This window comes from Schistocerca cancellata, chromosome 3 (assembly GCF_023864275.1).
Source record: "Schistocerca cancellata isolate TAMUIC-IGC-003103 chromosome 3, iqSchCanc2.1, whole genome shotgun sequence".
NCBI lineage: Eukaryota > Metazoa > Arthropoda > Insecta > Orthoptera > Acrididae > Schistocerca > Schistocerca cancellata.
The window spans coordinates 766,543,819-766,569,100 of record NC_064628.1 but is presented as its reverse complement, the minus strand read 5'-3'; the positions used below and the strand labels follow the sequence as shown (position 1 = coordinate 766,569,100).

Here is a 25,282-nt window from a genome sequence, read left to right as displayed (position 1 = left end):
TTGAGCTATCTAGACACAACACAAAACCGTTCTTCACAACTTCAATTCTGCTGACAGTAATTTACGAGAAGAGTAATAGCACAATTGAAAATGTGAACAATGGTCATGAGTCATGCCTGAGCAATTCATTCAACAGAAGCAAGTGTTAACTCTACTGCAAAAAGAAATGTGCAATCTTGACTGACAGAACATTTTATTTCTGTCTTTGTATGAGCATAAACTGTGCTGCCATTTTGAGCAGGCTGGCATCCTCTGACAAACATACAGAACCTTATCTGACCATACTCTCAACAACTTTCCACAGTTCAATATAAATGCTTAATCACTGATAGGTGCACCTCTTTTTTGTCACTGTTGCATCCAGGTTTAAAAACACTCCAAAATATGAATCACAATCTGCCAACAGAAATGCACTCTTTTCTGACTGTACCACAATCGAAGCTTGTCAAGTTGTCTTAACCGTACACATACTCAGGATGAGCAAGATTCAAATCCCCAGCTGTCCATTATGGCTTAGGTACTGCATTCTTAAATCACATACAGCAATTGCCAGTGTGGCACCCTCAGCCATATAAATATGACCCAATTAATTTTCTAATGCTAATGAGTGAGTTAATGGAACATTAAACTTCAAATTTCTCCCATCTCTGTCGAACATATGTATAGATTCCATAACACCGTGTATGAACTGTTCACAATTTTTATATGCATCCCAAATGCTTGTCCAAGAAACCAATATAATAATGATGTTTGATGTTTTAGATTTCAAACAAAATTAAAACTAACTATATAATAATAAACATCCTTGGGGAACTAATGAGATCTGAAAATTCCATAATTGATTATGTATATATTATTCACTTTCTTAATTAAATAACCTGACTTTTTAAATTAAATAACTTCATGTGGATGAAATTATGGTTGCAAATGCCTTGGAAAACTTTTATCATTAAATCATATAATAACCAGAAACTCACTTAAGTGCACTTGAAAGAAATGAGGAGATGTCTCCAAAATCGTCAAGGGCAGGTATCGCAGAGCCAGATGCAGTAGGGCAGTGGATACCCTCAAGAGAATGATCCACTGATGATATACTGTTCATTTCCATCTTACTCTTATTATGTTTTATGCCTGCGGTATCAAACAATGACGCTGCTTGTTGTAATAGTGGCAGTTTCTGATAATCTTCGGACAGCTGTTGAATGCTGAATCTGGTCAGACTTTCAAGTGGTGTGATGTTGATCTGTAGTAAAAATTGAATAAAGTGAAGGCAAATTCTATTTTATAAAATGATTTTATAAGTTTAATTAGATTAAGCACACTGGACAAAAAATTAGTCACTCCCAGAAGACATCACCATGTAGCATCTCCTCTAGCACTGATGACGGTCAAAAATTAAGAGAGGAAAGTAGTCCATAAGTGCCTGAGCTCATTCATTGATGATTAGATCCCATAGACTACCACATTGTGGGTATGCTGATTACTATATTTCACCTCATGTTCCACATAGTCCTAGACATTTTCTATGGGATTAAGATATGCAGATTTAATGGGACAGTCGAGAGGAAATCAGGTGCTCATCAAACCAGGAATACGTGCATGCAGTCCTGTGAACATGGTTGTCATCATCTTGGCAGTTGGGAGTGTCAACAGCATTCTCATCATGAAGATATAGAAAGGCCACACTTGGACACCAATAATGTTGAAATAAATATCCTGGTTCTCAGTAACCTGAATGGGTGGACCAAAGTCACAGTAAGAAAAACACATCCAAACATCAGAGAACCACCTCCATGCAGAACTACACCATCCAAACACACTGAAGGTTAGGTGTCTATTGGGTCATCAGTGCACTTGACACCTTGCAACATTTGAAAAGAGACAAAAGCACAAATAATCAGATCACATTACATGCCTCTAGCCTGCCAATGTCCAGTCACAACTCCAAGTCCAAGTGTCCATTGCATGCAATTCACTTCACAATGTTCACCCTGAAACTGCTTGACATACACCTGCATACACTGACAAGGTGTGACACTTATCTTCGCTTCATGTCAGTTAGAATCTCTCAAGACCACTGTTCTTATGAGGCACCACATGGTTCAAAATGGTACACCATTCCTTGTAGACAAATTGCGCAGTCCACATTGCTGCTGTTGCTGCTGCTGCTGCTGCTGCTGTTGCTGTTGTGTTGTGTTGTGTTGTGTTGTACTGTTGTTGTTGGTGGTGGTGGCGGTGGTGGTGGTGGTGTCATCGTTGTCATTCTGAAGGCTGGTTTGATGCAGCTTTCCATGCTAGTCTACCCTGTGCAAACCTCTTTGTTTCTGCATAACTACCGCAACTCACAACCATTTGAACTTGCTTACTTTGTTCAAACCTTGATCTTCCTCTTCAATTTTTACCTCTCTCACTTCCTTACATTACCAAATCGATAATTCCTCGATGCCTCAGGATGTGTCCTACCAACTAACCCCTTCTTTTAGTAATGTGTCACAAATTTCTTCACTTCAGTACCTCGCCATTCGTTATTCAATCAACCCGTCTAATCTTCAGCATTTTTTTTATAGCACCACATTTCAAAATGTTTTACCTTTCCCTTGTCTGAATTGCCTACCATTTGCCTTTCACTTCCATACAATACTATATTCCAAACACATCCAGGAAGAGTTTCTGATATTTAAATTTATATCCAGTGTTAACATATTTCTTTTGCAGAGATTCATTTCTTTTCTATCGCCAGTCCACATTTATATCTTCCCTATTTCAGCCATCATCACTTTTTTTTTTCCCAAACAACAAAACTCACCTACTACTATTAGTGACTCAATTGCTTATTAATTCCCTTGGCATCACCCTATTTACAAGGTGCATTCAAGTTCTAAGGCCTCCAATTTTTTTTCTACTTAACTACTCACCCAAAATCGATGAAACTGGCGTTACTTCTCGACGTAATCGCCCTGCAGACGTACACATTTTTCACAACGCTGACACCATGATTCCGTGAAAGCGGCGAAGGCTTCTTTAGGAGTCTGTTTTGACCACTGGAAAATCGCTGAGGCAATAGCAGCACGGCTGGTGAATGTGTGGCCACGGAGAGTGTCTTTCATTGTTGGAAAAAGCCAAAAGTCACTAGGAGCCAGGTCAGGTGAGTAAGGAGCATGAGGAATCACTTCAAAGTTGTTATCACGAAGAAACTGTTGCGTAACGTTAGCTCGATGTGCGGGTGCGTTGTCTTGGTGAAACAGCACACGCGCAGCCCTTCCCGGACGTTTTTGTTGCAGTGCAGGAAGAAATTTGTTCTTCAAAACATTTTCGTAGGATGCACCTGTTACCGTAGTGCCCTTTGGAACGCAATGGGTAAGGATTATGCCCTCGCTGTCCCAGAACTCCAACACCATCATTTTTTCAGCACTGGTGGTTACCCGAAATTTTTTTGGTGGCGGTGAATCTGTGTGCTTCCATTGAGCTGACTGGCGCTTTGTTTCTGGATTGAAAAATGGCATCCACGTCTCATCCATTGTCACAACCGACGAAAAGGAAGTCCCATTCATGCTGTCGTTGCGCGTCAACATTGCTTGGCAACATGCCACACGGGCAGCCGTGTGGTCGTCCGTCAGCATTCGTGGCACCCACCTGGATGACACTTTTCGCATTTTCAGTTCGTCATGCAGGATTGTGCGCACAGAACCCACAGAAATGCCAACTCTGGAGGTGATCTGTTCAACAGTCATTCGGCGATCCCCCAAAACAATTATCTCCACTTTCTCAATCACGTCGTCAGACCGGCTTGTGCGAGCCCGAGATTGTTTCGGTTTGTTGTCACACGATGTTCTGCCTTCATTAAACTGTCACACCCACAAATGCACTTTCGACACATCCATAACTCCATCACCATATGTCTCCTTCAACTGTCGATGAATTTCAATTGGTTTCACACCACGCAAATTCAGAAAACGAATGATTGCACGCTGTTCAAGTAAGGAAAACGGCGCCATTTTAAGTATTTAAAACAGTTCTCATTCTCGCCACTGGCGGTAAAATTCCATCTGCTGTACGGTGCTGCCATCTCTGGGACGTATTGACAATGAACGCGGCCTCATTTTAAAACAATGCGCATGTTTCTATCTCTTTCCAGTCCGGAGAAAAAAAATCGGAGGCCTTAGAACTTGAATGCACCTCGTACTTCAACAACATTCCATTACCCTTGTTTTACTTTTACTGGTGTTCATTTTATAATCTCTTCCATTCTGTTCAACTACTCTTCTTAGTCCTTTTGCCATCTCTGACAAATTGACAGTGTCATCAACAAACCTTCGTATTTATTCTCCCTGAACTTTAATCCCTTTTCAATTTTCTACTTGGTTTCCTTCACAGTTTCTCAGCATACAGACTGAACAACATCAGAGATATGCTACAACCCTGTATCACTTCCATCAGTCTCCTTTTCTTGTCCTTAACACTCTTATAACTGCAGTCTGCTTTCTGTACAAGCTGTAAATAATCTTTCTGTGCCTTTATTTTTCATCTGCTAACTTTTTATTTTTCATCTGCTAACTTCAAAATTTCAAGAAGGTACTCAAATGACAGGTTGCTACGCCACAAAATTTGATGACTTCATTACTTCTTCATGGTGTGGTCATGGACACATTCATCACAATATCTCAATTCTGTCACCTCTGCATGTCAGCCTGCACTAGTGTCCTAAAGTTAAGTGTAATCATGAAAAGAGGACATATAGCTTTATCAGGATATCAGATGGATTAATGAACAAGCTACAGCTTAATCACATGACACTTGGCTTCCACAGTGCATGAAACATAATCTTAGAAATGATCTGATAGCTAAGATACATATTTGTAAGAAAATAACACAACTAGGAAATCTCTTCCACAGTAAAATGAGCTGCCAACAGGGGATATGGCTCTCCCTAACAACCAAATATGCTGCACAGCAACGTGCAACATGGCATGCTCTCTATGAGATGGTTCAAGAGCTCTTTTGGCAGTCGATCCTATTCCTCAGCAAGAGTGGTGCAGAGGTCAGGAAGTGTCTTCGGTGAGACTGAATGCAATTCACCTCTCTGATGCATCCCAGGCATGTTCCATATGATTCAAATACTGGGACGTTCCTGGCCAATCCACGTGACAGGTACCTTTACATTCAACAAGTTCATTCACCAGAGCAGCTCAATGCAGACTGGTGTTGTCGTCCATGAAGACTTAGTCTGGACCAACTGCAGCTCTGAAACGGCGACATGTGGTAGCAGTACCTCATCTCTCTACCTCAAAATGTTTACAATATTCGTCCAACCCCCAACAAAGATGTGCAGCTCCATATAGCCATTCAGCATGATGTCTCTCCACACCATGAAACCATCACCACCAAACAGGTATCTTTCCATGATGTTCCTGGTGTTGTACTGGCTACCAGGTTATCTCCAGAGTAATATGAAACAAGAATTATTTTTCCAACTGAAGCAGAATTCCTTTATAAAGAACACATTCCTCCACTCATTCATGGTCCAATTTTGATGTTGTTGACTCCACAATACATGGGTCCATCTCTGTGCTGGAGTGAGCAGAATGCTCACGGATAGACATACGGCAAACAGCCATGTTGTTCTCTGTCTCTGATACACAGTTTGTTGGGAAACAGTAACTTCCGAGACAGCTGCAAGCTCTGCAGCCAACTGTCTTGCAGATGTACTCCAACTTCTTTGGGCAGTTTGGCCAAATATCGATCCTGCCGTAGGTTGGTGATTTTTGGTTGACCTCGTACCAGCCTATGGCGGACATCTCCTGGGTCTCAAAACAATTTCCAAAGCCTCAAAATGACATTCTGTGGCACATCCAAGGATACTGAGACTTTGGCCTTTGTCTGGCCTATTCCAGGCAGCCAAGAATTCTACCCTGCAAAACAGGATCCAAATGGCACCTTTGTGATATTATGTTGTCAACTTCACCAAGAGACTACTCTCTGTTCACTATGCATGGACAAATAAGACTGAGATTACACACAGTTCGTGATTTCCTTTAAGTTACACTACTACTCACAGCACAGAGTACTCCTTTCCTGTACAGAGCGAACAAGTAGAATTCGTAGGTAAATATTTACAGTGACGTTGGGTGATTACTCACCTTTCTCTTTTCACTGTCGTGTTTTTGTGCTTATGCTTAACTTTTCAACACTAGTGAATTTTACCACGCTGATTCCATATAAGGCAATGGCCTTGCCACAGTGGATACACCGGTTCCCGTGAGATCACTGAAGTTAAGTGCTGTTCGGCATGGCCGGCACTTGGATGGGTGACCATCCAGCCGCCATGCGCTGTTGCCATTTTTTGGGGTGCACTCAGCCTCTTGATGCCAATTGAGGAGCTACTTGACCGAATAGTAGCGGCTTCAATGAATACCATCATAACGACCGGAAGAGCGGTGTGCTGACCCCACGCCCCTCCTATCCGCATCCTCCTCGGAGGATGACACGGCGGTCGGATGGTCCCGGTAGGCCACTCATGGCCTGAAGATGGAGTGCTGATTCCATATAAACATCTGACACATTTGCACCACCTCACTTCCGTGACTAAGGTGAGTTGTGGAGGGACAGTTTCCAGCTCTACAAGATCTGCAGTGCTCCGAAGAAATCAATGCATTATTTTAAGGGTGTGACCAATATTTTGTCCAGTCAGCTTACACTACATTATTATACAACTTAACAGATGCACAAAACTGACAACTACTTATTTGTAAACATTCACTAATAATATCATCCTAAAACTAAAAAATTTTCTCAAAAGGTGTTAGACAGTTTCAAATAGATTAGCAGTAGCATCTAATTCCCTGGGTAAAAACAATGAAGCAGGACTACGAGTATGGAAAAATGAAGGGATGAGATAATCATAGCAAATGAAAGAGAGAAAATGGAATTAGACAAATTTATAAGATACTGACTTGCATAACAGTTTACAATCTCCCAATAAACTTAAATCTTTAAAACAAAATATTCTAAATTGTTAGTTTCTGCAGGCTCTGAATCCTCTTAAGAAAGTGTGAAGGAAGGAAATAAAAATATTTAATTTTTGGAACTGTAGCTCTCTTGTTTGAGGGCTAGGAGAAAAGCAAGACATGCAAAGTATTTCAACTATTAATATTCTTCACATCCTGTTCTACCATGTCTCCTTTGACCCTCCATCCAAAATGACTTTTCATTTAATTCCTGCATAGTCCTTTTTGCCAGAAAATCAAGTTTCAAAAGATAGGGTTTATGTAATCTCCTGTTTATATCTGTATCTGCTGCCACTTGATAGTAGAAATTTTCTCCCTCTTTATTAGACAGAATAGTAAGATAGTTATATTTCACTGTTACTCTCTATTCATATCTTGCATATCGCAAGTTCTCTTGACTATAATTCTTAGATTCTCACCTCCCAAGTGCACTTGATTGATTGATTAATTAAGAGGGGTTATGCGACCAAACGGCGAGGTCATCAGTCCTGTGATTCCAAAGTTAGTCACAGAAGAAAGAGGATCCGCTAAAAGTAGACAGATCCAGTCAGGGGAGTCAAATTATAAAATAATGAACATGAAACACACACAGTAAAGGCATAAAAGGTGAGACCAAATCTAAAAACTGGACAAAAGGAGGCAGTCATAGGGTCACAGACTGAGAAGACTGGAAAAGAAGTCCCAACCACAACCAATCTGCCCCTGCTCCAAGAATAAAGTGGATCCTTATATCTGGAAATAAAAACCACTTTCACTGAGGAAACTGAGCACCAGTTCAACCATCCTTGGATTGTCTGCTAATATTAAATTTAAGAAATCAGGAAGACTATATTTAAAATGAAGGGCCGAAAGAAGGGGAGATTCCACCAATATGTGGGATATTGTCATTCTGGCTCCACAACCACATTGTGAGGATGGATCATTACATAGGTGGAAACAATGGGTGAGCTGGGTATGATCAATGAGTAAACAACATAAAACAGTGGACTCCTTCCAAGAGGAGCATAAGGAAGAGCACCAAACTGCAGTAAACTCCCTGGAATCATGAAAGGAAATGGGTGGTAAGTATCTGCTTCTCTAGCCAAACTGTCAGCCAGTTCATTCCCTAGGATGCCCACAAGACTTGGGACCCAGAGAAAGACAACTGAACAGGCGGCACCCTTAAGGGCAGAGAGGAGGTCATGGATAGCAGAGACCAAAGAGTGACGAGAGTAGCATCGGTCGATAGCCTGTGGGCTGCTCATTGAGTCTCAACAAATTAAAACACTGTGGAGGGAGGCCTGAGATACAAAAAGGAGGGCCCTGTAAATGATTAGAAGTTCTGCTCTGAACACACTACATAATCCCAGCAATAATTGATGTTCGAAGCCAGCAGGAGACGTGAAAGCATATCCCCCCCCCCCCTTATCAATAGTCTTAGAACCATCAGTGTAAAAGATGGTGGCACCCTGGACCTCTGCAAGGATGGCACATATAAAACGCTGGAAAACCATAGACGCGAGAGAGATCTTATGACCCTGGAGTAAATTGGTCCTAACCTGTGGTCTAGGCATCTAGGCACCATCCAAGGGGGGAGGGGGGGGATATGGGAGGAAAGACACAGGGTGCAGTCCAGTGACTGGAGATGGAGATCCCGACAGAGGGAAGTGAGACACATGCCAACCGGCAGTCCCACCTGTGGGTGGATGTTAGGAGGGACATATCCCTTATTGGCAAAGAGCACAGGGTACACAGGATGGTCAGGGAATTAGCGAATGGCAACTGCATAAGAAACAAGGAGTTTGCTCCGTTGCATGGGTACAGGGGGAACCCCCGCTTAGGGGAGGAGACTATCAATGGGATTAGTGCGAAACGCACCAATCGCCAGACGTACCCCACAATGATGGACAGGGTCAAGCAGTTTCAAAGTGGAAGGAGCTACTGAGCTATAAACCCGACTGCCATAATCTAGTCTGGACAAGACCAGAGCACGGTAAAGATGGAGAAAAGTGGAACAGTCTGCACCCCAAGATGTGTGGGCCAGGAGGCGGAGAGCACTAAGCTTCAGCATACATGTACTCTTTAAGTGGCGAATGTGGGGCAGCCTGGTCAGCCTGTTATCAAAAATAAGGCCCATACAACATCGAGGAGCTGGTCGCCTAAATAAAGTTCTGGATCCAGGTGTACTGTAGGTCGACGACAAAAACACACAACCCACATTTTGGAGGGAGAAAACTGGAAACCATGGGAGGTGGCCCACGCAGAGGCGCATCAGATGGCGCCTTGGAGTCGGCGCTCAGCACATGCTACCAAGTGGGAGCTGCACCAGATGCAAAAATCGTCGACGTACAATGCCGGGGTAATCAGAGGCCCAGCAGAGGTCACATCCCCACTGATGGCAATAAGGAAGAGTGTGACACTTAGCACAAACTGTGTGGGATACCATTCTCCTGAATCTGAGGGGTGCTGAGTGAAGTGAAAACTCAAACCCGTGAAACACAGTGAGATAAAAGCTCGTGGATAAAAGTCAGAAGAGGACCACGGAAGCCACAGTCACAGAGGGTAACTAAAATATGATGGTGCCAAGGCATGTTGTATGCCTTATGTAGGTCTAAGAAGACTGCGACAAGGTGCCAGCCGTGAGTAAAGGCTTATCGGATGGCTGATTCCCATCTGAGTAAATGGTCAGTTGGAGAGCATCCTGCCCAGAAGCCACACTGATATGGGGACAAAAGGCACTGAGATTCGAGTACCCAAATAATCTGAAGCTGACAATCCTCTCGTGCAGTTTACAATGTATATTCATCAGGGTAATTTGGCAGTAGCTGTCAAGAGGCGTTGGGTTGTTCCTGGGCTTAAGGACGGGGATAACTATACTGTCTCAACATTGTGATGGAAAAGCACCAGCGAACCAAATGCAGTTGAAGACGCTGGACATGTTGCCTCTGGTGTACGTCCAAGTATTGGATCATCTGGTTGTGGATTGAATCCGGGCCAGGGGCCATGTCTCAGGAAGAGGTAAGAGCCTGCAAGAATTCCAATTCAGTGAAGGGTGCATTATAGGGCTCAGCATGGTGCAGGATGAAACAGAGGGGAAGTCTGTTCAACTCTGCACTTCTGCCAGAGAAAGGTATTAGGATAGAAAGAGGATGCTGATGCCATTGCAAAGAGTTTTGTGAGGTGTTCCACGAGAACCAATGGATCAGTGCAAAGAGCACCTTGGAGGTTAAGACCCTGGACAGTTGAAAGTCATTGGCAGCCCAGAAGGCTACGGAGCTTGGACCAAACCTGTGAGGCAGAGGCATACGTCCCCAGGGAGGAAATGTAGCGCTCGCAGCATTCCTTTTTACTCCGCTCAACAAGGTAGCATGGTGACACTTAAAAAGCGAGGTGGCTGGTCTGTGAAGGGTGTTGCTTGAATTGCTGCAGCACCTGTCAGCAGTCCTAGACAGCAACAGCGACATCCTGGGTCCACCATGGTACCAGTCGATGACAAGGGGCACCTGTGGATAGGGGGACAGCAGGGCCAGCAGCATGAAGAATAGTGGCAGACACACCTTGCACAACTACAACAATGGAATTTGAGAGGGAGGTGTCAAAGTGTACAGTAGATGTATATAAAGGCCAACTGGCCCTGAGGAATAACCAACATGGGGGCCTATCTGCCTGGCGGCAGCAGGGAAACAATAGCATCACCGGAAACTGGTCGCTGTCACAAAGGTCATCATGGGATGACTTATGTAAGGAAGTCATGAGGGCAGGGGAGGAGATCATGAAATCAATAGCAGAGAAGGTGCCATGAGCAGCACTGAAGTGGGTAGGGGAACCATCATTGAGAACACACAAATTGAGGTCCATGATAAGTTGGTCAATTAGGAGACCCCTACTCGTTGAAGTGGAATTCACCCACAGGTGTGGTATGTGTTGAAGTCCCCAAGGAGGAGAACAGGGGCTGGAGTAGCTGGATTAAGGTACCGCATTTACTCGAATCTAAGCCGCACTCAAATCTAAGCCGCACTCAAATCTAAGCCGCACCTGAAAAATGAGACTTGAAATAAAGGGAAAAAAAATTCCCGAATCTAAGCCGCACCTGAAATTTGAGACTCGAAGTTCAAGGGGAGAGAAAAGCCACACCTCTAAATCGAAACAAGTTGGTCCATTGTAATATGAGACACAATTTAGGTCGAATGAATGACGATACAGCTACAGTAGTTTGGTTCGAGTCGTAAGCTTAGCAGTTAATCTTTAGCACATAGCCATTGCTATGCATCAGGCGCTCCGTCCGTATTTGTACGGGTACCCTTCCTTTTTCACGTGCTTCGTTTGGTTTGAATCGATTGCTTATTTTGGTTTGATCTGATAAGTGTCGTTTTCTTTGTTATAGGTGTTTGCGTCACTCTTAAGCTGAAAATGCATTACTGCACTGTGTCATGCATTGTTTGTCGCATTCTGATAGTGCGTGTTTACGGCCTGTCGCGGCTCGCGGCATGGCTTGCTTTTGTGTGCGCTACCGCAGCGTACAATTAAATAAAAAAAAAAAGAGAGAGAGGAATCGTCTCATTAGCGAAACAATGGCAAGAGACTGCTATTTGTTGTTACTTACACTGCTGCTTTCTTTGATAATGATCAACAAGAACCAAATAATAGACTGCGTATGATAGAACAAGTACTGAACGAGAGTTAGGCGAAAATTTTTCTCCGTTTGAAAATCTTTGCGGCCGCTTCTTTATTACATCAAATTCTGCACAGAATTTAGTCATCTTAGATTTAAAAATCTAGTCAGTTGCCGTGCTTTATTTCTGACTGTATCACTATTAGGCATAAGAGTAATACGAATATAAACATGACACGATACGTATATTCTTCCGCGTTTGCTGTTGTCTCACTCTAGTTTCGTAGTTTATTAGGCAGACAGGATTTAAATGAGATAGCAGCAAACACCAAAGAATACATGGCAAAATGTTTATATTCGTATTATTCTTACGGTGAAGAGAATACTGTATGTGAATCAAATTTCATCAGGTTCCTATTAGCAACCATCTCTTCTCACAGATAGGAAAAAATTCAGAACGTAGAGTTGGCCATATTGACAAACATCCCAAACAGTCTTGCCAGTCAGATTTTCATAGTACACTGAAATTGTGCTACATTCGAAGATGAACAATACGGAATTTGTATTTACTTCGTTGGATAATGTATGAAAATGCAGTGGTCGAAACTCGAGGCGGAGAAAAAAAGCTCGTCTTCCACTTTTTTTTTTTAATTTATTTACTGACGCAGAGGTTTTGGCGCCAGTATTTATCTTTGTGCCAACAAAGCATGCCTGCGTAGCGCTACATAATACATATGTTCGACGGCAGAAGTTAGTTGCGGCGGCACGTACCAAAATTTTTCATAACTTCCGCTGGCTTTGCACTCGATTCTAAGCCGCAGGTGGTTTTTTGGATTACGAAAACCAGAAAAAAAGTGTGGCTTAGATTCGAGTAAATACGGTAGACAGTTCAGCATAAGGAAGTGCCCTACCTGGAGGAAGGTAGACATTGCAAATGGTGATTGCCAGAGTCGTTTGCACTCGGAGCACTATTGCTTCCAAGTTTATACATAGGGGGATACAGTCACTAATGACATCAGAGCGAACCAAAGTGCAGACCCCACCAGATGCTATCCTGGGGTTGGCATGGTTCTGATAGAACGCCCGATAACCACAAAATGTTGGAGAGTGGCCATCACAGAAATGCATTTCTTGAAGAACAAGACAGAACACAGAATAGGAGGAGACAAGACGCACTTCCAGTATGTGATGATAGTAACCGTTGCAATTCCGCTGGATGATTGTGTGGCAAGAGTCCAAGTTAGACATAAAGAAGCCAAAAGGAGGTCATGTCTCTCCGTCAGTAGTCGTCACCGACAAGGATGTGGTGACATCCATAAATAAAACGTCAGACTCAGGTTGCGAGGGGGGAGATGGCACTTCCGGAGCACAGGGGGTGCCTTGACTTGGGATTTATGTTTCTTCTTTTCCTCTTCCACAGGTGGAGGAGGGCAGGGCACAGAGGGAGTACAGGCATCTGCAAGATCAGGAACCGAAAGACAGTGTGCGACCTTAGGGTGCACAGACGGTGCATCTCATGGCCAAGTGGTGGTAGGAGTCTTCCGGCCTGAGAGACTGAGGGAGAGGAGTCCCAGGAGGGAGCCCGATCATCGGCAGGTGCTGAAGAAGGGGGGTGGGGGCACTTCTTCGGCCAGGGAGGAGGAGCAGCTCCTGGACGGGGGAGGCCATGCGAACTGCAGGGGAGGGAAGAGGAGAGTGAGATGGGGCTTGGGTAAGGTGGAGGTAGGAGGAAGAAATAATGTAACAGAGGCAAAAGTTGAAGATAATGACACTGGATGGAGTCTCTCATACTTTTAGTGAGCCTCAGCATGAGACAGGCGATCTAGGGACTTGTATTCTTGGATCTTCTTTTCCCTCTTGTAAGCCGGGCAATCCGGCAAGTAAGGGAATGGCAGTCAGCACAACTGACACACGCAGGTGGCAGAACACAGGAGCTTCCCTCATGGAGTGTGCATCCACAGTCATCACACAGAGGGTCCACCATACAGCGGGAAGACATATGCCCAAAACGCAAGCACCGAAAGCACCGCATAGGTGGAGGGATGTACGGCTTCACGTCACATATGTAGCATATAACCTTGACTTTCTGTGGGATGGTGTCCCCCTCAAAAGCCAGAATGAAGGCGTCAGTATCGATGCAGATGTCTTTGCAACCCTTCTGCACACGTCGAACAAAATGAACGCCACACCGCTCCAAATTAGCCGGAGTTCCTCATCAGTTTGCAGGATGAGGTCCCTATGAAAACTCACTCCCTAGATCCTACTCAGATATTGGTGAGGAGTAATGGACACCAGAACATTGCCAAGACTATCACAGGCACGAAGAGCTGTGGATTGGGTGGCAGAAGAAGATTTGATCAACAGTGAACCCGACTGCATCTGATTAAGAGACTCCACTTCACCAAACTTGTCCTCAATATTTTCCACGAAAAACAATGGCTTTGTGGCAGTGAATGTGTCCCCATCCGTCCTAGTACAGACGAGGTAACGGGGATAGGGTTTCATCCCAAGACGGCATGCTGGCCCTCCTCCCATGGCATAGCCAGGGAAAGGAAGGTTGCCGGGTCATACAAAGCAGCATTCAAATATCCTTCACCATTCGAAGAGACAGCCATTTGAGAATGGCCAGATTTTTGCAGCTTGACGTGCTTCATGTGCCAAGCATTCACCCACTCCGACCAGGGGCTCTCCCCATGGGCGCCACACAGCCAGAGCAAGAGCTGTCTGGGATGGCAATTGTTGCCGGGAGTTCTGATGCTCCAAGAAGATAAGCAACACCTCCTTGGCATATATCGGGAGGCAACAGCTCAGGTATCAGTAGCGTGATCCCTGTGTTGCCAGGGGGCTCAGCCATATGGGTACATAACAGCCCTACCACATGGACTGGCTACACGTGCTGGTGACCTAGCAGGGTGGAAGGTGGCTACAGCTGGGAAGGGAGAGGAGAAGGAAAGGGGGGATAAATCCACACCATAGATGGTAGGGAGAGAGTTCTTCCCCAAATGGCTCAAACTAAAAACAGGAAATTTTGAAGTGTAGGTCAAACCTCAAGTGGGCACCTAAACGCCAAAAAGGATGAAAGAACAGGCAAAAAGAACAAAACTGCAACCAATACAGGTAACCAGGTGGATTCCCAGGTCGACATAAATCAGAACACCGAGAGAGGGGAAGGAGGAGGGCAACGGGGAAGGAGTGAGGATAGGGAGGGAGGGCAGGGTAAAAGAAATGCAGCCAGGGAAGGAAGAATTGACTGCAATAGCTCAGGGCCCCATCTGCAGCACTCACGATCTCATGAAAGAACCGTGAGCCCCCTGGGTGGGCCCAAGTGCACTTATAAGACATTTGCCATTATTTAATACATTCTATTTACTCCACAGTTCATGAAAACTTACTTACAGGAATTTTACAGTCTTCTCAAATTTTAAAGTGGTTTGCCCATCCATAGTTCACTGCTGGAAAGCAGGACCTTTCTACTTACTTCAATAGTTGAAATACTTTAGTTCCATAGTATTTGTTCTCTGAGCATCTAGAACTATTTTCAGAATGTTTCATACATTTTATCCATTGAATACCTATCTGTATAAAGGCCAGAAACATATATTCTTTTAACATGATTTTAGTTCATTATTTTCACCAAAACAACAGAAAGGCAATAAATTAGAACTCCATTAAATATGACAAATCAAGAGAATAAGTACAAAATTGAAGAACAACTCAAGTTCACACTATTAAATGCCAATTAAAAGCTATTACAGTATCTTTCCTTGTTGACCAGATGAAATTATATTTTTGTATAAACTAAACCATCAGGCTTCTTGGTAATAATATTATTTTATCTGACATGTCTTAACTAGATTTTTAATTTTTCATTCACTGGGTGAGTTTGAGCATTATATACAAAAGTCATGAATGATTTGTTTTTAATCATTGTTGAGAGGAAAAGTTATACATACACTGCAACATCAAAGTCACTTCACAACTGCTTATACAATTCTATATAATAGTGTTTGTTACTATGTTTTCTAACAGTGGAACTACAAACTGCGTAATTTATATGACATAGTCTTTTTTTAAGTACTTTTCAATAATCCCTTATACTCTTACATATTTGTGTCCAAAAGTGCCTGTAATGCAAAGGGTGAACAAAAAATGAGAGTGCTTGAATACAGAAACACAGAATTGGTGAGTCTCCTATCCCTGTTGTCTCAGCAGACATGCACATCTGAAATGGTAACTGACGGATTTTTTGTAGAATTCACCAGTTTGTGCATCATTCTTGTGCTTCAAAAAAGAGGAAAGGAGAGGTTTGCTTCTCAGCCTAGTCTGTATAATGGACTATAAATGGACCACACATACGCACCTTTTAATATTGCATGACACTACTTCAAATTTGTTTGTTATGGACTCTTTTATTGAAGCACTCAGTTTTTTAAATGAGCCACAACAAGTATATCAAAACTCTTTGGAACTAACAAACTTCAATGTATGGACTTTTACACCCTTGTCCTCATAAGTGATCGTATTTGTCTTCTAGTACTCTTCCCTCCATTCAGCCAAACAAAGGCACTCTTACCTTTATTTGCCCTTTGTTGTTTCCAGTGAAATCTGTTATGTTGAACCAACCAGATATCCACGGCATTCCAAACAGCAGAACAGTTAGGTCAACAGACACATGTCCAAGTATATTATCTTCTTCTTTGCCTGAAGTCTCTGCTTTAATCCAAATCTTAAATATCAGAGACTTGCTTTTCTGGAAATGAGGTAGCATATGAAAACTGAGTACCTCAAAGAAAACACTATAAATGTTGCACAGAAAACCTTACCTTAAGTAATACGTAACTTTTTGGTTGTCAGACATAAATAATTTAGAAATTGTAACCATTTTCACCAAAAACTACAGTGTTATTAGGATTGCAAGACTGGATTGAAACAAAAGATGGAAAACATGTTGGAAAATGAGAAAATTATAACACTACAATTTAAATAGAAAAGCAAAGCATAAATTATGATACACAGAATGAAGGGCCAGTTACAAGTGAAACTATACAATTTGTGGCTACAGGACTAATCTCTGCTCAATTCACACACTGCCTTAGGAAGAAGACCAGTGCAAGTGGAACACACTCAGCCTTCCTTACAAAATGCTGGCACTACTCATATGCTTTGCACCAAGCATCTATGGAAGAAGTAGTGATGTATATTTTAGCAACTTTTGTAAGCCCATTTCTCTGAGAAATCAGACATAGTGCTTTTGATTGTCCCAGATTTGCTACATCTAACATTTCAAAACAAAAACACTGACAACAGAGCAAGGCACTCATTACGTAATAGCCACAATGATGCAACATACAGTAACATTATTGTTTGAGATGTCAGATTTGCAGTGGTCAAGAATATAACACTAGACATGTGAAGGCTTTTGATTTCTGTCAATTCAGAACTATGATCAGGGATCTACATCTACATACAAGTTTCCCAAAAAACCATATTGAGCATGCTAGAGGGTAGCTTGTACCACTGATAGTCAATCCCTTTTCTGTTCCACATGCCAATGGCACAAGGGAAATATGACTGTCATTGTTGTTCTGTATAAGCAATGATTTCCCCTATCTTGTCTTCATGGTTCTTACACGAGCTATATGTTGGTGACAGTAGGGAGTGTTCTGCCATCTGTTGCAAATGATTGTTCTCTAAATTTTCTCAGCAGTATTTCACAAAAAGTGTATCCTCTTCCCTCCGAGTACTCCCATTTGAGTTTAAAGAGCATTTCCAAAATACATGTGTTAATCAAATCTGCAGGTAGCAAGACTAGCAGTATACCTCTGAACTGCTTCAATAAATTTCAGTAATTCAACCTGGTGAGGTTCCCAAACATATGGACAGTATTCAAGAATGGGTCACATCAGTGTTCTGTACATCTCCTTCAAAGATAACCAACACTAATTCTCAATAAATCAACATCAACCATTCTTCTTTCCTAAAACTGACATTAGCGTAGTGGTTAAGGTTTAAATCCCCATCCGCTCATCAATATTACCTTTCCCCTGTTTTGTTAAATCACTTTATTTCTTCAAGGAAGCCACAGCCAATTTCAGTTCCAATTCTTTGTAACATTATACCCACATATTTAATAGATATGTATGTATCACACAGGACACCATCAATATTGAATTAAAAAATTACAGAAGTGTTTTCTACTCACCTGCATCAACCTACATTTTTCCATATTTAGAGCAAGCTGCCGTTCATCACACCAGATAGAGATACATCCTGTATCCTCCTACAGTTGCTAAAAGATCACACTTTCTTGTACACTAAACGGCCTTTAGCAAACAGACAAAATTGCTGCTCACCCTATCCATCAGATGTATAAAGATAACAAGAGTGGTACTACCATACTTCCCTGGGGCACTTGTGCCAAAACCTTTGTCTCTAATGAACACCCACCATCCAGGACAATGTACTGGGCTCTATTACTTAAAAAGCCTTTGAGCTACTCACGTATCTGAGAACCTATGCCATACACTTGGTCCTTTGTTAGCAGTCTGCAATTTGGTGTTGTGTCAAATGCTTTCTTGAAATCTATGAGTATGGAAACTGTCTGTTGCCCTTCCAAGAAAATGTTCAATAAACAAAACTCGGGCCCGAGTGTATAGAGAGTTTTTTCCCCAAGTAATAGACAGGAAACTAGTCAAACATGTCACATGTTCATAGGTGAATGTGACATCATGTACTGATAAGAGTGAGTAGTGTAGTGGTTAAACTTTAAATCCCCACCCACTCATCAATATTATGTTTCCACTTTTTTTTGTTAATTCACTTTAAGCAAATGCTAGAATTATTCCTTTGAAAAGGCCACAGAGCAGCAACTCACAGTGCACAGTCAATATAAAAATAAGATCTTGATTCAGATAGTAACAGCCCTACCTAGCCTTAAGGTTAATGATAATTCAGTGTCTGATGAATCATTAAGATGAACCATATTCTTGTCTGATGAATTAAAATGCAAGATACACATCATTAAATTGGTCGACACCAATAGCTAGGATTTGTGAAGTAAACTGGACACATAAAAGATAAAAGAAACTTGAGGAAGGCCATGAAGAAAGTCAGCAGTAAAGACATATATCTTGTAAAGATACAAGCTTACTGTCAGTCCCCCCCCCCCCCCCCCCATTCCCGAACAGGATCATGGCATGCACAAATGCACAAGCAAATGCATTCGTCTTTTATGATTACTGTAATTGGGAAAAAGAAAAAAATTAAATCCATCCAAGTTAAAATATGGAAGAAAAACACCCAAGAGCAATGGAATTAAATCAGCTACTGTGTTCAAGATAAAGCATTCTGATGCCATGGAAAAAGGAATACTCTGACATGAGACTGGGATTCATTAAACCATTTGCTAGCTATCTATGTGACATTTGATCACAAGATGGGCATGACAAGCAATATCAAAAGATTTGACTACACACACAATTTGAGTGCCTCAAACATTCAAAATTCCATGTCATGGGTTGGGCAAGCACTGGTTTTTAACATGAGTATACTTAAGGGAAAACTCCTGCCACCAGAGTCAATTGGTCAGCTGCTACTGCAACAATGTACTGATGGCAAAGGTGACTGTCGACTGCTGCCAAGTGTCACAGAGGATAGACAATCCTCAGTGCAGCATATCGCCCACAAATACAATTACGGACAACAACTGATGTGAAACGATATTATTCAGAACCACATTCTTGTTATAGTGTTTACAAGTCCCTGTCACACACATGAAACTCAGCTCACTGCCTAACACACAGCACACGGATTAGTGAGGTCACAGGAGTATTTTGAAAAGTATTTGATATGGCACATCCCATCTGCCAAACAAGGATCATTCTAGCAGGCAGAGCAACTGGATGAATTCTTGGGCACGGGATGTCTATGTGAGATGAAAAGTAGCCCCCCAATGTCTACCTCGGTCCATAACTGTTTGACCATTTGCCTTCATTTGTTCGACTACAGCACATTGCAGATGACCTGCATTGTAGACAAGACTACGCACATTCCCATCATTCCTGAACTGTATTAGAACAATTTGAAGAACGCTCCACACACATAAGGGTGCTTGTGTAGCCCCCTTCACTCCAAGAATACCTGACCTTAATCCTAGTAAGTACTTCTGGGATGTTGCTGGGCGCAATGTGTGCACACTGGGTGTACTTCAGGCCAATCTCTGAAAGTTGTAGGTGGAATTTCAGTGGTGATGGATCATAATGGCTCCTCAATGCTTTTCATATCTTGTGGGGGTCATGCCACAACACTAGAGAAAAGGAGATGCCACACACTATTAGGTAGATGTGTCTAATCCATTTAATTGAATAAAACATCTGACAGGATTCAAACCACAAAATTCACCATGTCAGGAAGGTATTTTAACCACTACGCTACACCAAAGTGCTGCACAACACCATATTTTGAGACTTTAGTACAACGTGTGAATTTCTTTTCCATCAGTTACTCATAGAGGAGGACTCTTTTGATAAATGGCAGCAGGGTGTGATACCTGGGACCCTAACCCACACCACCACGTAGATGATTTCAGAAAGTCAAATCCAACGCAGGACACCTCCCTCTGTTAGGAAAATCAATACATCATAGACAAATAAAGTTTTGTTTAGCTGGCTGCAATCTATGTTTCTACACACTGATATAATAAAGTTCAAACAGGGTCCCACATCAATTAAAGAAGTGGCAAGGGACTCAAAAGAATGGTTGTGCCTTTCAATCAGAAGGAGCAGTACCATTTCTGTTCCACATCATTACTAGGGATGGAGTCTAGTACCACCATTTATCTCCCAAGAGCAAACACCAAAACCAGTTTTCAAGATCAATGGGATTCTCTCATGTGGTGGGGAGAATGCAAACATCAGGTAACACACATCACTATGAATATACACTGTGTGAAATGGTAGGTATGAAGAAGCTGATACATTCTTACATGCTATTTATTGAATGATATAATTTTTCTCTACAAAAATGATTTCCCATAAGTTTTTTAATTGGATAGGAATCATTGGTCCTATAGTACAGATATTCTGCAGTGCATAATACTTTTTGTAACCCTCTTGGGTATCAATTTACAAAGAGTTGAGATGCGAGTGGTTGTGAGTGTGGTTCTACCAGTGATCTTTAAATTCCTGTGGGAAAGTAACTGACTGCCTTACCCTATTATGAGATAAATGTCTTCACAGCTACTGGGATTACTTTTGAGGTATTAAAACCTCAATCACATTGTTTTGGACTGCTTCAAGGAATACAAATTTTACTCCACATTTCAATCAGTTCTGTTATCAGGAATATTAGACTCGTATTACTCTTGAAGAATCAAATTTATCAATGTCTTTAGTATTTTTTTTTATTACAATGACTGGTTCCGACAGATCTACACTGTCATCATCAGATCTCATAAAACTATTAGATGTATATGCTTGTAACAACACTGAAAGTCATGTAGTGATTTTCCATCAAAGGAAAAATGGCAAGAAACATCAATATATCACAAATAACATAACACACAATCAAACCATACATGTTGTGCTTATGTCCCAGTACACTAATTGCTTGACACCACAATGAACATCTCATACTGTTACAAATCCAATGATGACAGTGTAGAAATGTTGGATACAGTCATAGTAATAAAAAGGAACTGGTAGCAATCTTGACAAATCTGATACTTTGAGAATGACTCCCAGATGACCCCCAATAACAGATGCACTGTCAAAAATATATATTACACTCAACCTGTGACACTAACATGTGACAACTTTAATCTATTCTAATTTACAGAACTGAGATATTTAAATAACAGTATGTCATTTATAATATCTTGTCTGTCTTTTTTTCAATATTGAAGTTTGATGCACTTTGGAGCTATAAAAACACCTAATTCACATAGTCAGTCTTCAACATTTAGATACTCACATAAATAAGGCCCGTAACTTCTGATATTGTAGATCTGCATATAAATATTCCTGTTGAACCATCACTAAATAACATAAGCAAAAGTTGAAACCAATTCAATAAAGGAGTTAAAGATCTTCTGGAGTTTGTGTTAAACATAATGATTTTCAATTTAAGAACAAATCTTATGAACAGACAGAAGTTCTGGTCATGTAATCAAACTTCATTAGAGTGTTCACTAATATTTATTCTGACCACAAGAAAGTACTGACTACAGCATTCACTGTAATCACACAACTGAACTTTTCCTAGGTAAAAAGGTAGAAAAAGAACAATCATTTGACATTTCCAGCAAGTTCCATCCTAACATCAAAGCCACCACTGAACATAATACAGACACTATATGAAACTTTCTAGACCACGTTGTTTCTAAAACAATGGGCACAGCTTCAATGCAATGGCAATTTAACAATTACCACTATTTTTATATTAAATTTTATCTGACACATTAACATCACAAAATTAACCAGCATCTCATTTCCCTTACTGCTACCTGAAAGAAACACTGCAAATCTTAAAGCCAAGTTTGAAATTAGAGTTCTGGCTCAGAAAAAAGTTGTCTTCAATAGCAAGGTAGAATACAAGGATTCCAGTAAATTTGATCTAAAAGTAACAGCTACAAACTTCTCCTCAAGATGAAATAATGTGTTAATAACAGAATTCCTTTACGCTAAGTTTTCATCAAATAAAGTTATATGAAATTTGATGATTTCTCTTTTACTAAGGGACACAAGCATAATGAACTTCTTTAGTGGAACTGCTTCCTCTTGTCTGTAAATTTTTTATAATTCATTTATTTTATCCTATCACAATTTCAACTTTATAGCCATTATCAAATTCAAACATGAAAAGAGTCATTAAATACCCAACATGTCTGAATGACATAATTTCAACAAGGACATGTCATTTGGACATACCTGATATTTAATGATGTGTTTTCACCTATGCATTTGATAATGGCTATAAATCCACAATCATTATAGTGTGAAACAAATCAATAATAAAAAACTTATGTCAAAAGGTGAAAATTTCATTTGAAAAATCTATAAACTTGTTACTCTGTTCATTAATAATCCTAATGTTTCTTCACAACACTTATCCTTACAAGAATCTTGAGTACTAACACATAAAATATACACTGGAAAACCCTTTTAGGGTTGTTTTCAAACAATTAAAATCAATCACAGATCAATTACAAATGCTAGTGTTCTAACCTGAACAAACATCTGCACATTACATAGAATAAATACATATTTTTAAATGGCTTTGTCTTCTGCATGTCATTATTAGAGGTTAAAAGATCATAAGCAGATACTCACATCTTTGAGAAGTCGCACTGGAAGCCACGTGTCACATGACCAATCCCAGGCTGGGCTTGTGGTGTGCCATGCTACTGGAGTTGTGAGCAGCTTCTTGTCATCATCACACGTAGGAGTGCTGACCTCAAAAGTTACATAACAACTGGGCTGGACACGTTTCTTACTCCTTCTGACAAGTGGAAGATGCAAAGCATTTATAACTTCAATGTGTGCATGAAAGCATGTCTCAGATTTCCTTTCTTCCTGTTGATGTACTGTATCAACTACGGTGCCTGAAAAACCAACAGACACTTCTGTAGATACAGTGTCAGTGGATGATATTTGATGGTCTGCACGTCTTCTTCTTTTGTTTTCTATAATGGCATTGTCAACAGATGACGCCTGTTCATCAAGTTCAGACGAAGCTGTATTCAAGCACATGTATTCCATTTCACTTCCTCTCTTATCCAAAACACGGTATGTCTGGGACAATGATATATCTCTATCTGATGACAAGAAACCTGGATTTATCATATCATCTGTACAGTGTCTATTGCTGCTTCCAGATTTTGATTTTGTGACAGAATCACTATAATGGTATTTCTGAGTACAAGTCTTGCCACTACTGTTAGGATGACAAATAATTGATATTTTCTCTCGGTTTGTAACATGGCCATGGAGATTTCTGTTGATATCATCATCAGACGTTGAAATCCCCATATTTGAATCAGCTGATTCAATGTTAGTTTCACTCGATTCAAAAGCGCTGTTCATCAAAACATCGTTGCTGTTATTAACGGAAATTTTATCTTTAGGCTTTGCAGTTTCTTTGTTTGCATGAGGGTTACCATGAGAAATGCGATAGTTTCCCTGCCTTTCATATGGTGAAGTGATCTTAATGCTTTCACCATTCACAAATTTTGGAGGAAACGCTGTATCTATGATGCTGCCTCCACTTACTACATGTTGTCTATGACCTGGTTTCTGTTTTGTTGATGAGTCATTAGAGCTGCAAAGATGACTTTTTTTATGTACTGGATTAGAATGATTCACAATTCTGTTATTACAATCTTCATCATAATCATACAGTTCTTCACAATTCAATTTTTTATCATTAGATAGTCCATACACCTCAGGCATGAGCGAATACTCAAAGGTTTTGATCTGAGTCTTCGTGCCAGCTGCCAAGACGACTAATAGTTGCCCAACTTTCAACCCAGATGCTGGATTCACAATGTCAATCCATCCATCAAGTCCAACAATAGGACTCTAAAATGGAAGAAAACAGAAATTAAGTATTTTAATATTCTCCAGAAATGCTTGTTTAAGAGTAAAATCTTTTTTAACAAGTTTACCTTTTGTGTGAGACATTTTGCTCTCACAGTTTGATTGCAGAAGGCAGTGTAGAAAGGCTCTAGAGACATTTTCACAAGACCTAATAATTTATTGTCACACCAGACTTCTGTTACCATTATATTGTTATGACACCTTTGTAAGAAATTATTGTCTAGGTACACAGGAAGGACCTGGAAAGAAACACTCGAATGAAGTTCTGAATTATATTGTTAAATGCAACAACAAATTGTCACATTTCTGGAAAAAAGCATATTATCAAAGGAAGAGTTCTGTGGTAGTCTTTATTACTGCTTAATAATAACATAAAAGTGAAGAAGTCTGTTTTACAAGCAAAACATGCAGCTTAATTTTAAAATAAATATCTGGGAATCTATACCTCATGGAAGTCATACTTCGGAGATTCTGTGCCAGACTGAACACTGCTCCTGGACACATTTTCATGCCAAAGCATGCGTGTCACCAAGTATGTTGTCTCACATCTAAAACCACAGCCTTCTGAGATGTGCAGAAGAATGTGTAGTAATATCTGAAAACATACATAAATTGTTAACTATCTACATTGATGAGTAGTGTAGATAACGGTGAGACTCGATGTCTCTCAGAAACTTCAACTGTATGTGATTGTTAAATGTCCTTCACAAAAGAATGAGAGATTAGGGGTAGTTGGAAGCAAGAAGGAAATATTATAGAGGAAGGCTTTACAGCAATCAGTCACTATTTAGGTGTTCAAATTTATTTGGCTATCCTTTTGTGTTTTGTATGTTCTCATATTCATTTTTTGAAGGTGTGATTTTAGTTTAACACTAAACTAAGATAATTAGAACAAGAATGTTTGCACTTGTTGTTGCAACTTCTTCTTCCTTCATGTCAGTGTGGCTATTCATATCAGACTGCATTCTGATAAAAACTTTGAAGGTAAAATACACTTAATGCAAAAAGAAGTTCCTAGTAACAAGAGTAAATAAAATCTAGGCTAAACAAAGTGTATCTTCCAAGGAAGGGCATGAAAATTTAATAAATCAATC

General features: G+C 40.8%; 1 protein-coding gene across 1 annotated transcript in view; it reads right to left on the bottom strand.

Moving 5' to 3' along the window:
- Window positions 1–25,282, bottom strand: part of LOC126175800 (C2 domain-containing protein 3-like) — a 75,717-nt gene that overhangs the window by 6,593 nt on the left and 43,842 nt on the right. Inside the window, exons 7-11 of the mRNA XM_049922784.1 lie at window positions 24,634–24,783; window positions 24,257–24,427; window positions 22,923–24,170; window positions 16,169–16,345; window positions 978–1,243 (exon numbers count right to left, since the gene is read on the bottom strand). Of these exons, the coding sequence (XP_049778741.1) occupies window positions 978–1,243; window positions 16,169–16,345; window positions 22,923–24,170; window positions 24,257–24,427; window positions 24,634–24,783 (2,012 nt within the window). The remainder of the gene's footprint in view (window positions 1–977; window positions 1,244–16,168; window positions 16,346–22,922; window positions 24,171–24,256; window positions 24,428–24,633; window positions 24,784–25,282) is intronic.